Source organism: Artemia sp. Qi Xiang Cuo, chromosome 6 (assembly GCF_049724085.1).
Source record: "Artemia sp. Qi Xiang Cuo chromosome 6, ASM4972408v1, whole genome shotgun sequence".
Lineage (NCBI taxonomy): Eukaryota > Metazoa > Arthropoda > Branchiopoda > Anostraca > Artemiidae > Artemia > Artemia sp. Qi Xiang Cuo.
The window spans coordinates 41,045,423-41,058,990 of NC_142799.1; the positions used below are offsets into that span (position 1 = coordinate 41,045,423).

The 13,568-nt window shown below is 34.5% G+C and overlaps 1 protein-coding gene across 2 annotated transcripts in view; it reads right to left on the bottom strand.

Annotated features, from left to right (window-relative positions):
- Positions 1-6,397: 6,397 nt before the first annotated feature.
- The window catches only part of LOC148951238 (putative zinc finger protein F56D1.1), a 90,297-nt gene continuing 83,126 nt past the window's right edge, over positions 6,398-13,568 (bottom strand). For both annotated transcript variants that reach the window (XM_089090749.1, XM_089090750.1), the window contains exon 6: positions 6,398-11,492. In XM_089090749.1, coding sequence (XP_088946875.1) covers positions 11,286-11,492 — 207 coding nt within the window. In that variant the 3' untranslated portion in view covers positions 6,398-11,285. The remainder of the gene's footprint in view (positions 11,493-13,568) is intronic.

Below are 13,568 nucleotides of genomic sequence, written 5' to 3' on the forward strand. Positions count from 1 at the left end.
TGAAAATTCAGAATCGAAGTTTAACTTTTCTTTTTCCGGGAAAATATTTGGAACAGAACTTCAAGTTTTTTCATCTCTTTGAGAAAGGTCGGAATTGAATTTAAAAAAATTTAGAATTAAAGTGAAACTTTTTACCTTCATGGAAAATAATCACAATCATAGTATAACTTTTCCTATCTTCTATGGAAAAATTTAGAATTGAACTTTAAATTTTTATGTCTTGGTGAACTTAAAAGTGATATAGAAACTTTTTATTTTCTCTGGAGAAATTAGAAATGAATTATGTTCTTTGGTAAAATTCAGAAAAGAACAAGAACTTTTTTATCTTCTATGAAAAATTTGGAACAGTATTTTAAATTTTTTCATCTGTTTGAGAAAAATCTGAACTGACGTGGAAAATTTTTATATTATTTTGGGAAAATAGAAATGATCAATAACTTATTTCATTTTCATTGAGAAAATTTAGAATCGAAGTTAAACTTTTCTTCACTTCTTTGAGAAAATTTAAAATTGAAGTGAAACTTTTAATCTTCATAGAAAATAATCACAATCATAGTATAACTTTTCCTATCTTCTATGTAGAAATTTAGCATTGAACTTTAAATTTTTTATGTCATGGCGAATTTAAAACTGAAGTGGCAGCTTTTTATTTTCTATGGAGAAATTAGAATTGAATTGTGTTCTTTGTTAAAATTCAGAAGAGAACTTGAATATTCACGATCAAAGTATAACTTTTCCAATATTCTATGAAAAATTTGGAACAGAACTTTAATTTTTTTTCATCTCTATGTGAAAAGTCGGAACTGAATTTAAGAAAATTTAGAATTAAAGTGAAACTTTTTTATCTTCATAGAAAATAATCACTAACATAGTATAACTTTTCCTATCTTCTATGGAAAAATTTAGAACAGAACTTTAAATTTGTTATGTCTTGGTGAACTTAAAACTGAAGTGTAAGCTTTTTATTGTCTCTGGAGAAATTAGAATTGAATTGTGTTTGTTGGTAAAATTCAGAAGAGAACTTGAACTTTTCTATCTTCTATGAAAAATTTGGAATAGTATTTTAAATTTTTTCATCTCTTTGAGAAAAATCTGAACTGAAGTGGAAAATTTTTATATTATTTTGGGAAAATAGAATTGATCAATAACTTATTTCATTTTAAATGAGAAAATTCAGAATCGAAGTTGAACTTTTCTTCTTCCGAGAAAATATATTGAACAGAACTTTAAATTTTTTCATCTCTTTGAGAAAGGTCGGAGCTGAATTTAAGAAAATTTAGAATTAAAGTGAAACTTTTTATCTTCATAGAAAATAATCACAATCAAAGTATAACTTTTCCTATCTTCTAAGGAAAAATTTAGAACTGAACTTAAAATTTTTTATGTCTTGGTGAACTTAAAACTGAAGCGGAAGCTTTTTATTTTCTCTGGAGAAATTAGAATTGAACTGTGTTCTTTGGTAAAATTCAGATTAGAACTTGATCTTTTCTATCTTCTAAGAAAAATTTGGAACAATATTTTAAATTTTTCATCTCTTTGAGAAAAATCTGAAGTGAAGTGGAATATTTTCTATTATTTTGGGAATATATAATTGATCAATAACTTATTTCATTTTCATTGAGAAAATTCAGAATCGAAGTTGAACTTTTCTTCTTCCGGGGAAATATTTGGAACAGAACTTTAAATTTTTTCATATCTTTGAGAATGTTCAGAACTGAATTTAAGAAAATTTAGAATTAAAGTGAAATTTTTTATCTTCATAGAAAATAATCATAATCATAGTATAACTTTTCCTATCTTCTACGGAAAATTTAGAAGTGAACTTTAAATTTTTTATGTCTTGGGACTTTTCTTGTTCCGGGAAAATATTTGGAATAGAACTTTAAATTTAAATCTTTGAGAAAGCTCGGAATTGAATTTAAGAAAATTTAGAATTAAAGTGAAACTTTTTATCTTCATGGAAAATAATCACTATCATAGTATAACTTTTCCTATCTTCTACAGAAAAATTTAGAAGTGAACTTTAAATTTTTTATGTCTTGGTGAACTTAAAACTGAAGTTTAAGCTTTTTATTTTCTCTGGTGAAATTAGAATTGAATTGTGTTTTTTGGTAAAATTCAGAAGAGAACTTGAACTTTTCTATCTTCTATGAAAAATTGAGCCTGCTAGTAGTATCATTATCTCTAAAATTATTTTTCTTACATCTGACCTTTTTAATAGATATTCTGAACGTTTGAAATTCTAGCATACCCTAAAAATAATGAACACTTAACAAAATAATGCATTAGATATTTTTAATGAAATAACAACATGTAGAATATTAATATAAAAATATGTTAAATACATTATTATACATTATTAGTACACTTGCGCTTCACTTTCCGTCAATTCATCTTTATATTCATTGATGATATTGTCTGCTAATGTCGTTTTTATTCTGCCTGCGATTTCATTGTCTATTGTCACATTATTTTTAAATAGATAGCAGTTTTGGCACATTGACATGATATGATTTATGATGTTGATTCAGCTGTATGCATGTCTTCTTTTTGCTTTTGCTTTCATTCGAATGCTAACACTGGAAAGATTGCGATAAGATCTATCAACGGCTAACATGCTACCAAAACCATTAGCTAGAAGTTGTCCCTCTTCATCAACTATTATTTTTAAGTTGGCATTCTCTTTGACTACTAATTTCTCTGGTAATGTTACTCTCGCATATCCACCACTTGCATGATGGAAATTCTTGGGTACACCAAAGGAATTTAACTCCTCACTGTCATGACAACGTATGCATACATTCCCAATAAGATCTCCACTTGCACTCGTTTCATAGTTCAGGTATTTCTCCTTGTCAGCATTCAACACGACGATGATTTTTTCATGTGAACATACTTTCGTCGAATAATTCATCTTCACTTTTTACAGATATGAATTGTATGTTGATCCTTCCACTGCGTAAAAAATTCTGATTTAACGCATGCAATAAACTCGGTAGTGTCGATAACCTGCCATAGAGTATCAGTAGAAAAGTCGCGTCGTGTCTATGAACAAGCACAGAGTACGATTGGTAGAGCCGTAAGCATATGTCATGTCATTTTAAGATTTAAGAAAATTTAGAATTAAAGTGAAACTTTTTATCTTCATGGAAAATAATCATAATCATAGTATAACTTTTCTTATCTTCTGTGGAAAAATTTTGAAGTGAACTTAAAAATTTTTATGTCTTGGTGAACTTAAAACTGACGTGGAAAATATTTGGAGCCGAACTTTAAATTTTTTCATCTCTTTGAGAAAAGTCGGAACTGAATTTAAGAAAATTTAGAATTAAAGTGAAACTTTCTATCTTCATAGAAAATAATCACAATCATAGTATAACTTTTTCTATCTTCTATGGAAAAATTTAGAACTGAACTTTAAATTTTTTATGTCTTGGTGAACTTAAAACTGACGTGGAAGCTTCACCTACGAAATACTAAGAAACCTTAGCTCAGAAAAGCCTGAAATATCCAACTACTCATCCCAAACTAGAAGTTTCAGACAACAAAAACCTATGAGGGACTAACAATCCTAGCTCTGAACAGTCCAAAATGCAAACTACACCTCTCAAATCATAATTTTCTGAAAGCACACACCTATGAAATGCTAAGAAATCTAGCTCAGAAAAGTCAAACATAGCAAACCACTCATTCCCAAATCATAGGTTTCAGTCAACACACACCTACGAAAGGCTAAGAAATCCAGCTAAAAAAAGTAAAAAAATAGCAACCCACTCATCCCAAATCATAGGTTTCAGACACCACACACCTACGAAAGACTGAGAAATCAGGTTATCAAAAGTCAGAAATAGAGAATTGCATAACTCAAATCATAAGTTCCAGACAACACACACCTATGAAATACTAAGAAACCTTAGCTCAGAAAAGCTTGAAATAGCAAACTATTCATCCCAAACTATAGGTTTCAGAGAACAAACACCTATGAGGGACTAAGAATCCTAGCTCTGAAAAGTCTAAAAAGCAAACTACAAATCCCAAATCATAATTTTCTGACAGCACACACCTATGAAAGGCTAAGAAACCTAGCTCAGAAAAGTCAAAAATAGCAAATTAACAATCCCAAATCATAGGTTTCAGACAACACATACCTATGAAAGGCTAAGAAATCCAGCTCAGAAAAGTCAAAAATAGCAACCCACCCATCCCAAATCTTTGGTTTCAGACAACACACATCAAAGAAAGACTAAGAAATCTAGCTTAGAAAAGCCCGAAATAGTAATTTACATATCCCAAATCATAAGTTTCAGACAACATTCACCTACGAAATACTATGAAACCTTAGTTCAGAAAAGCCTGAAATAGCAAATTACACACCTCAAATCATAAGTTTCAGACAACACACACCTACGAAATACTAAGAAACCTTAGCTCAGAAAAGCCTGAAATAGCAAACTACTCATCCCAAACTATAGGTTTCAGACAACAAACACCTATGAGGGACTCTGAATCCTAGCTCTGAAAAGTCCAAAAAGCAAACTACAAATCCCAAATCATAGGTTTCAGACAACACACACCAACGAAAGACTAAGAACCATATATCCCAAATCATAGGTTTCAGTCAACACACACCAACGAAAGACTAAGAAATCTAACTTATAAAAGCCCGAAATAGTAATTTACATATCCCAAATCATAAGTTTCAGACAACATTCATCTACGAAATACTATGAAACCTTAGCTCAGAAAGGCCTGAAATAGCAAATTAGACACCTCAAGTCATAAGTTTCAGACAACACACACCTATGAAATACTAAGAAACCTTAGCTCAGAAAAGCCTGAAATAGCAAACTACTCATCCCAAACTATAAGTTTCAGACAACAAACACCTATGAGTGACTAAGAATCCTAGCTCTAAAAAGTCCAAAAAGCAAAACTACACATCCCAAATCATAGGTTTCAGACAACACACACAAACGAAACACTTAGAAATCTAGCATAGAAAAGCCCGAAATAGTAATTTACATATCCCAAATCATAAGTTTCAGTCAGCACACACCCACGAAAGACTAAGAAATCCAGCTCTGAAAAGTCCAAAAGCAAACTACTCATCCCAACCTATAGGTTTCAGACAACAAACATCTATGAAAGGCTAAGAAATCTAGCTCAGAAAATCAAAAATAGTAATTTACATATCCCAAATCATAAGTTTCTGACAACACACACCTATGAAAGGCTAAGAAACCTAGCTCAGAAAAGTCAAAAATAGCAAACTACTCATCCCAAACTATAGGTTTCAGACAACAAACACCTGAGGGACTAAGAAATCTAGCTCAGAAAAGCCCGAAATAGTAATTTAAATATCCCAAATCATAATTTTCTGACAATATTCACCTATGATATACTAGTAAAGCCTAGCTCATAAAAGTCTGAAATAGAAAACTACTCATCCCAAACTAGAAGTTTCAGACAACAGACACCTATGAGATACTAAGAATTCTAGCTCTGAAAAGTCAAAATAGAAAACTATACATCCCAAATCATAATTTTCGGAAAACACACACCTATGAAAGGCTAAGAAATCCAGCTCAGAAAGTTCAAAAATAGCAACCCACCCATCCCAAATCATAGGTTTCAGAAAACACACACCTACGAAAGACTAAGAAATCCAACTCAGAAAAGTCAAAAATAGCAACCCATACACCCCAAATCATAGGTTTCAGACAACATACATCAACGAAAGACGGGGCCCGGGGAGGGCCCTTAGGGACTCTATGCCCATATTTGGTGCCCCGTTCGGAGTATAAGATAGCCTTCTACTGAAGCCCCCCACCCCCTCTTGACGCTCCTACAAAATACAGAAAATGTAGTAGATGTCATGAGATGTTGATGGGACACCGACGATTTTAATAATCTTAAAAGGGTATTTCAAAGGTGAAAACTTTTCCAGCTTGCATCTATCTGCTCCCATACTAGGGTAGATAAGAAAGTAGCGTCCCAAATCGTGTCCCACTAAATACCTGATTTGGCTGGGATACGATTACAAAAAGAAAAACGACCTGAAACTTTGGGAGAATTTTTTATAGGCAGTGAAAACAGGGAAAGATGGAGAAGCAGTGATCGTGAGTGTTTTGGACTCTTGTAGCACAACGCTATGGTGCGTTTGCAGCAACACGACAAGGCTTATTGACGCTCGATTCTCTTTTATGACCAGGCCCACGATTTACTAAAGCCAAGCCCTCTTCTTCAAATTTGAAATCTTCTGAATCTAACCATTTGATTAATTTTTCACACTTATATACACCATTTTCACGGCGTTGACACAATTCTGACATTGAACAACTAGAAATATTAATTTCGAAACAGTTTCGTTGACTAAACAAATTTTATTTCCTATAAATTCAAGTATGTTACAATTTTACACATATTAGAACACACTTCAAATTAATACCAGTCACTGATTCTACACGGCTAGCCGAGATCTGAGTTGCAATTTCAAAACTAGTTGGCACAATCAAATAACTAAATGACAATAAAAAAAAAAAAAAAAAAAAAAAAAAAAAAAAAAATCACAAACAAATCCATCGTAAACCTATTTAGCTAGGTGCAGCAGGATGAAGGGTGGGCCAAAAAAGAATTTTTATTTATTTACACTCAAAGTAGAATCAAAATCATAATATGACTGAGCATAGGAAGAAGGATGGGATGGGAGATAGAAGTTGTTCCCTGAAATTCTTATGCTACTACACATTGTAGAGACAGTCTCATCACAAACAGTCTGAAGCATGGGGAATATTTTATGAAACGTTTTGATATGCAACCACAAATCCGATCAAATATCATAAACTTAATTATTTTGCTAGCTTTAAAGAGGGCTACAAACAATAATATACCAGAAGAAAAGGGACCGTCATCCATGCATAAACACTTAATGTATAGTATGTAGAGAAATGTGAATACAATACTAGCAATATAAGTTAAGCATAAATGCTTGACATTCTAGACTTATCCAAGTAGATAAACATTAATACAATAATAACTAACAATCTACACAAATATCCCAACTTTGTATTACATTTTGGCATTCCAAAAATGTGACTTAGATGACTTGCTTACCGCAAAAAGCGTACGATATTAAGGGGATTCGATGCCTCAGAATCATTTTGCGAGTCAAAGCATCAGCTGGCCGTCTCAAAGAGATAGGGTCCATTAACAAATTCTCCTGGGGACTAGCCACCGTACAGGGCTATTGAGAATATGTGGTTTGACTATGAAATTTGTTTGAAAAGACAGTAAAATTTTATGTTTCCTGTGTTGGCAAGGCTTTCAGTCAAAGCGGGTAGCATCGCATAGAACCATAAAAGTTGCCAAAGTGCTGAAATAATATTTCCTTTGGGCTGACTTTTAGGGTTTTCCTAAGAGGTATCCTAAAACATTTTTAGGGACTGTCCTTTCCGGAACTTTAAAAAGAAAATTCTGCTCCGTTTAATCGAAAAAAAGAAATCAAATTTCCTAATGGTGTAAGTTTCATTAAAACTGATTATCTCTATCTCCAGCACAAAACGGGAGAAGCTAAAGAATTTTTCTAAGATTTCTGAGAAAGTAGGTGTCGGCTTTTTGTTTCTATCGTTTATCCGGATCTCTTATCCACAGGTTATGGCTCTACAGGTTATGGCAGGACCACCCAATCAACTCTAAATACCTTAGTCCCTTAAACTAAAAAAGTTAAAAAACTTTCAGTCCCGCAAACTAAAAAAGTTTAAAAGAGACGATATAGGGTGATCCTTTAAGGTATAGCAATCCCCTTAACTAATTATTCATGCAATTCAACAACTTATTAAAAGTTTTTTTTTTAGCGTTTTTGGAAATACAAGCAATTTATTTTCTCGTTACTTGAAAAGCTTCCTCCAGAAAGTTCAGGGGTTCGGGCACCAGGAGCAGTACAGAAGTGAATCTGAGTTCTCGCTGCAGGTCTGGACGATAGCAGCTCTGGCATTCCTTCCTATTAGCGACGCTATTTCAGCATTTGAAGGTCCCCAAGAGACACTTGTTGCTGATTTTGCCGAGATAGCAAACTATTTTGAAGACACCTATATAGGTCACCTAAGAAGAAATTGGAGGGTCACCCTCCTCTTTCATCTTCTCCTGATATACAGAATAGTTGCAATCGATGTGCCCAGAGCTTTCCGCGAACTAATAATTCGGTGGTGGGCTGGCACTTTCGGATGCAAGGTTTCATTAGCTGCCACCATACGACCGTCGGGAAGCTTTTGGAAATCTCGAGCGCGAACACGGCTATATGAGTACTGTTATTACTCAATTAGCTCCAGGCTTTCTCCCCCCCCCCAAAAAAAAACAACACTTGTATATCTTAATCTTTGGATCAAAAAGATTTTGTAAACGTATGACCACCCTTGCCATTTTTGAAAACCACTGCCTATAATATTAGTAGACAGTTCCAATTTGGCATGATGCCCAATGCTTTTTGTGAACAGGGTTTGACAACTCGTAGGAAATTTTATTTGCAAAACTATTGCTTGATTATCCCAAATAAGGAGTTTTGTCCATTAAATTTGTTTGGTTCTACCTCTGAGTTTGACTGCATGTTATTTAAATTAAATGAAAAACGTCCTTAAAAGAACTTGAGACGGGAAACCCTTCTGATGTGCACCTAGTGGACGCGTTCTCGATCGCAAGAGGTGAACTATAGATGTTGGTGCTATGTCAAGTCCACGGGAATGAATAAATACGTACCTTATAAAAAAAGTACTAAAAATATATTTGTTCAAATTATTTCGTCAGGCTGGAACTGTTTTGGTGATTTACGTTTCCACTTCACCGTAAGCTCCATTCTCCAACCCCCCCCCCCCCGATTCCCTGAAGAAAAATACCTTTCATGAGCTCGCCTAACCAGAAACACGACTGCGAACAGTGTTGTAAGGGACCGTCAAGAGTAGCGCCTCTCGAGGAAACTACAGCTAAGTTAATCACATTCATCACTGCTGGAGTATTGGTACTATAAAAACGAAAAAACAATACTTTGTCCATTTTACTACTGATCCCTCCAAACATCGTCAACTTCTGTTATAAAAGCTGAATTTCAACTAGTTCCAGATTTCCATACGAAAGAAATCTTCAATTATGTTAGCTAAATCATGTCTAGGTGAAAGAGGTCCAGTCTCCTTTTTTTTTTAAAGAGGAAATAGAAAAGTGTACATAAACCAAAATTTGAAGACTAGAATAGACACAGAGGTATAAAAACAGAGAATCCAGGCTCTAACTGAAATAGACTAGAAAAAGTAAAAACTAGGAACATTTGAATAAAAACTAAAAGCACATAAAACTAAAAGCACAAAAGGAGTTCTACAATTCCTGTGACATGAAGGTAGCCTTTTAAGTAGGTAAAGAAGAAGAAGAAAAACAACAAATTCAGTCAGTTTGTAGTCAGTTTAACGTGGATAAATTGTAAATAATGTGACTTGTGTAGCTGAAGATTGAGCCTACTTATTTGTTTCCTCACTTTCTTCATTTTTAAGGACTTGGAAAAGGTACAAACTGAAAATTGCCTTTCTCGACGAGAAAACATTTCATTTTATTTATATCAGTAAATAAAAGATAATAAGAAATTCTTTATTTGTACAGGTTACCCAGGAGCTCCCGTATTGGTTAAACTATTTAATATCAGAATAAATTATAAGAGAATTCTCACCAAATATGGCACATCGTAAGAGGGTAATTTCATATAAATACTAAATAACAAATATTATATTTTATTGTAATAGGCTGTTCCGGCCAGTCCATCAATCAACTAGCCAGTCGACCGAATTCCTGGATAGCAAAACAGTATTACAATTGAAAAGAAAAAGATTCATTTCAAACAAAACGCACAAGGGGGCATTCAACTTTTTTTTTGGGGTTGGGGGGGGGGGGGGGGGTACACAAAAAACTTCAATTATTTGTTTATATGCATGTTGTTACGTTTTTACGAACCGGAAAGAAAATTTGGGAGGTGGGAGGAGGTTCAGACTCTGTAACCCCTCCCCCTGGATACGGTTTTAAAAACACTTCTTATGAAGTGCGACAGATGGATTCATTACAATGCGGATGCATGGAAACTAGGTTAGATGCTGTGATGGTATCTAATACCACTTAGGCCAGTAGTAAGCAATGCAGATATGGAATTGACTGACAAAAAAAGAGACCATTGAGATCATTTCAATGTGCGCGAAGCGCGGATACACATACAGTCAAAAATATTCTAGACAATTTTTTTCGAACGGCATTAAGCATAATAATTTGTAACTACATCACAAAAAAACTAGAGGCACTTGGAATAGATGAGAAGAAAGAAGAGACTATATTAACAGTTTACGCACCAGAAATATCTGACCAGATACACTATGTAAAAAAAAAGAAGAAAAGATTTAGCCACTGAAATAAATATAGGGTCTAATACAAGCTAAATGAGTAAAATTAATTTACAAAAATCGGTATAGTCGAGATCACAAAATTAAAATAAAATTTAAGATGTTATCCTAAACATCATTCCGTCCCCCTTTCAATAGGTATGTGTAAGAGGTATAATCGAGATCATCTAGTACAAAACTAAAAACATTTCGGCTTATTTTCAATAGCATCCACGGATCTTTCCATGGAGAGAAGGGGGAGGATGCCAAGGTTTGAAATAAGTCCTTTTTCACGAAAAAATGTTACACTTGGGTAGAAAGTTATAAACTCATTTACTTCGTATGTAGATCAGCTCAGGACGACAGCCCCCTCTATCTCCCCCGTGGACGTCCTTACTTATATTTAAAACATCACATGACAAATAACATCTCTTTTAACTACAACGTTCAAAGAGTTTGGACGTTTTGGACGTTCAAAAGTTTGGATCAAAGATCATAGACGTCCAAAGTTTGGACGTTCAAAAGTTTGGATAATTCAGTTAAAAATCTAAAACCGACTTCTATTCAAATGAACTAAAGACAATTCAATTTCAATATTGATATTTGGTTAAGCTCCAAGAGACAATAGTTACAAGAGAATTATTTTCTTTCGAAATTAAGCTTCTCCCCATTTCATAAAGAAACTGACAGCATTTTAGTAATAGATTGATCAAATCAAGAGTTTCTTTTAAGAAGAAAATTGAGTCAAAATAAACTTATTTTCAATGATGTCGACAAATCTCACAAACACACAGGGTAAAATGAACAATTTAAAACCTATAATCGAAGGCTTGAAAAGTTTCTTAGAACAAATATTAACTAGGCTTTAAGCGGACAATCCATCTACAAATTCTTTTTCTCAGTTGGGGCAAAATCTGGCTTCAGGGGTAGGTGCCACATGCTTTTATCCAAACAAGACTCTTTCATTTTTCGTATTGTAGAATCGTGACGACTTCGAAGGTGCATTGCCAATGCGGCTTTTGAGGAATGTTGAGAACCGCAAATAAGACACTTGTATGGCTTTACTCCTTTGTGAACATTTATGTGATCCTGAAATGGTGAATGATACAAAACTAATACAGACCCTAAACTTATTGCAGACAATATACACTCGCTGAATCTTTAAAACCAAACAATGGTAACAGCATTTGTTTGTAGTTATCCACAGACCATCCAACTAACGGGGTCCGACGGAAATTAAGAGAAATAAAAAGAACGGAAAAAACGAATAACTGTACATAAGTTATTATGAAGGAGGGGCTGTGGGTGATTGTGTGGGGAGGGGGGGGGCAGACACCTAAGTGAGCGCATTTAAATGCCCGAATTGTCTAAATCTCTATGGGGCTTCAGATAAACATAGGAAGAGGAATGGGGAGGGGGTTGGAATTGATTTATTATCTCCCTTCACATAGACTAAGCATGAGTAAGGGTGATTCGGGCTGATACATCCCTTCTTATTACAAAAAAATATTTCGAACATTCATTTTAAAGTTATACGCAATGATGTGTAAGTATGCATCAGATATTACGAGGGGTCGCAGGACATTTTTAGGCGGAGGGGGGGGGGGGGGGCAGACGCGTCAAAGAGCGCATTTTAATGCCAAAACATTGTAAGTATCATCGAACCTTCAGGTAAATATAGAATGAGTTCTAGGGAAAGGGAGGGAGGGAGGTAGATATTGATATCTAATCCCTCTCGATTACCATGAATATTTCTGGTCAACACCTTTATTATTAGTGATGGAGGGGGGGGGGGGAGGGGGTGATAGTGTTCCCCTTTTTGCGGCAATATTTTTCTATGTGGCATAAAATATTACGTTCACAGGTCTAAAGACACAAAGATGGAAAAGGCAAAACGGCCATCCTGAGCCTTAACAGGAATTTTTTTGGGGCATGGGGGGGGGGGGTCGCGATTTCTACCAGGAGCTTTATTTTCAGCGATTCTATATGATAATATTTCTCTTTTCCTATTTATTAATTCAATGTATTTAAACATGTGTATACAATGCATTAAAATAATATAGAAGCCCTATTGTAGAGGTTGCGACGGTTCCGGCAGCGTAGAAGATTGAGAGTCACGCAGAATTTCAATCCATATAATTAATAAGGCCCCTCTTCGTCCTCCCGAAACTCTACAGTAAAAATATTATCAAGAAAATATTATTCACCGACAATGTCGACTAAACATGCAAATTTTGTCCTAAATGAGAACGACTCCTGAACCACAAGGGTCCGTAATTTGGAATAACAGGCTTATTGAAAGCATTGAAAAGCTTTAGCGTAACAACCAAGGTGTTGAGGAGGGGTAGCCTGAGTATGGAATAACTTTTATATTTATTTCTTTTAATCCTTTTTTTCATGTTTTTTGGGACTGGGGTTGTGATCATAGCAGGACAAGATAAAGCTTCAAGAAATTAATTTGCTTGCTTATTTGAAATACGCATCTACGCATCTTGCTTCTGTTCATATTAAATTTTCTTGATTCTGACTTGAAATTCGAATCCATGTTATTGAAACTGAATAAAAAAAAAACACCTCTTAGCTACTTTAAACCTTACTAGGAGTAAGGAGTTCAGTCAATTTTAAACTTTCTTGGTTCTGACTCAGAGTTTAACGCTAACTAATTAATTAAATGTTAATCAAATTAAAATATAAGAATACCACAAGGCTAGTCTTTATAAATGAGAGTAATTCCGCCCTTCTTATTTCGATGACTGGATACACATAGTCTTTCAGGTTACCTGTGCTCCCTCCCTTAATTCACAATTTCAGGTCCAATTGATATCCGACCCTCCTTGGAAGTTTTAACTCAATCTCCCAAGCAGCTCAGGGGAAACGGCGGACATGCAGCTACGCGTGTCAGGTCCATGGAATACACATGAAAGTTTTGATATCTTCACCTAGCCACTGATCACTAGAAGCTACTATTCCGTCCTAGAGCCTTTTTTGATATTCGGCCCTTTTTTACCCTTTAGGACATCTGATTAACATTTCAAGGTAGCCATTCTGTTCAGAATAGTTGAAAAGATGTACAGAAAATTATCAAAGGATTCGTTCCTTTGAAATTGATCTATGCTCAACCAAAGGGGGCTGAAAAAGGGCAGAACTCTTTCGATTAGCCTGGGA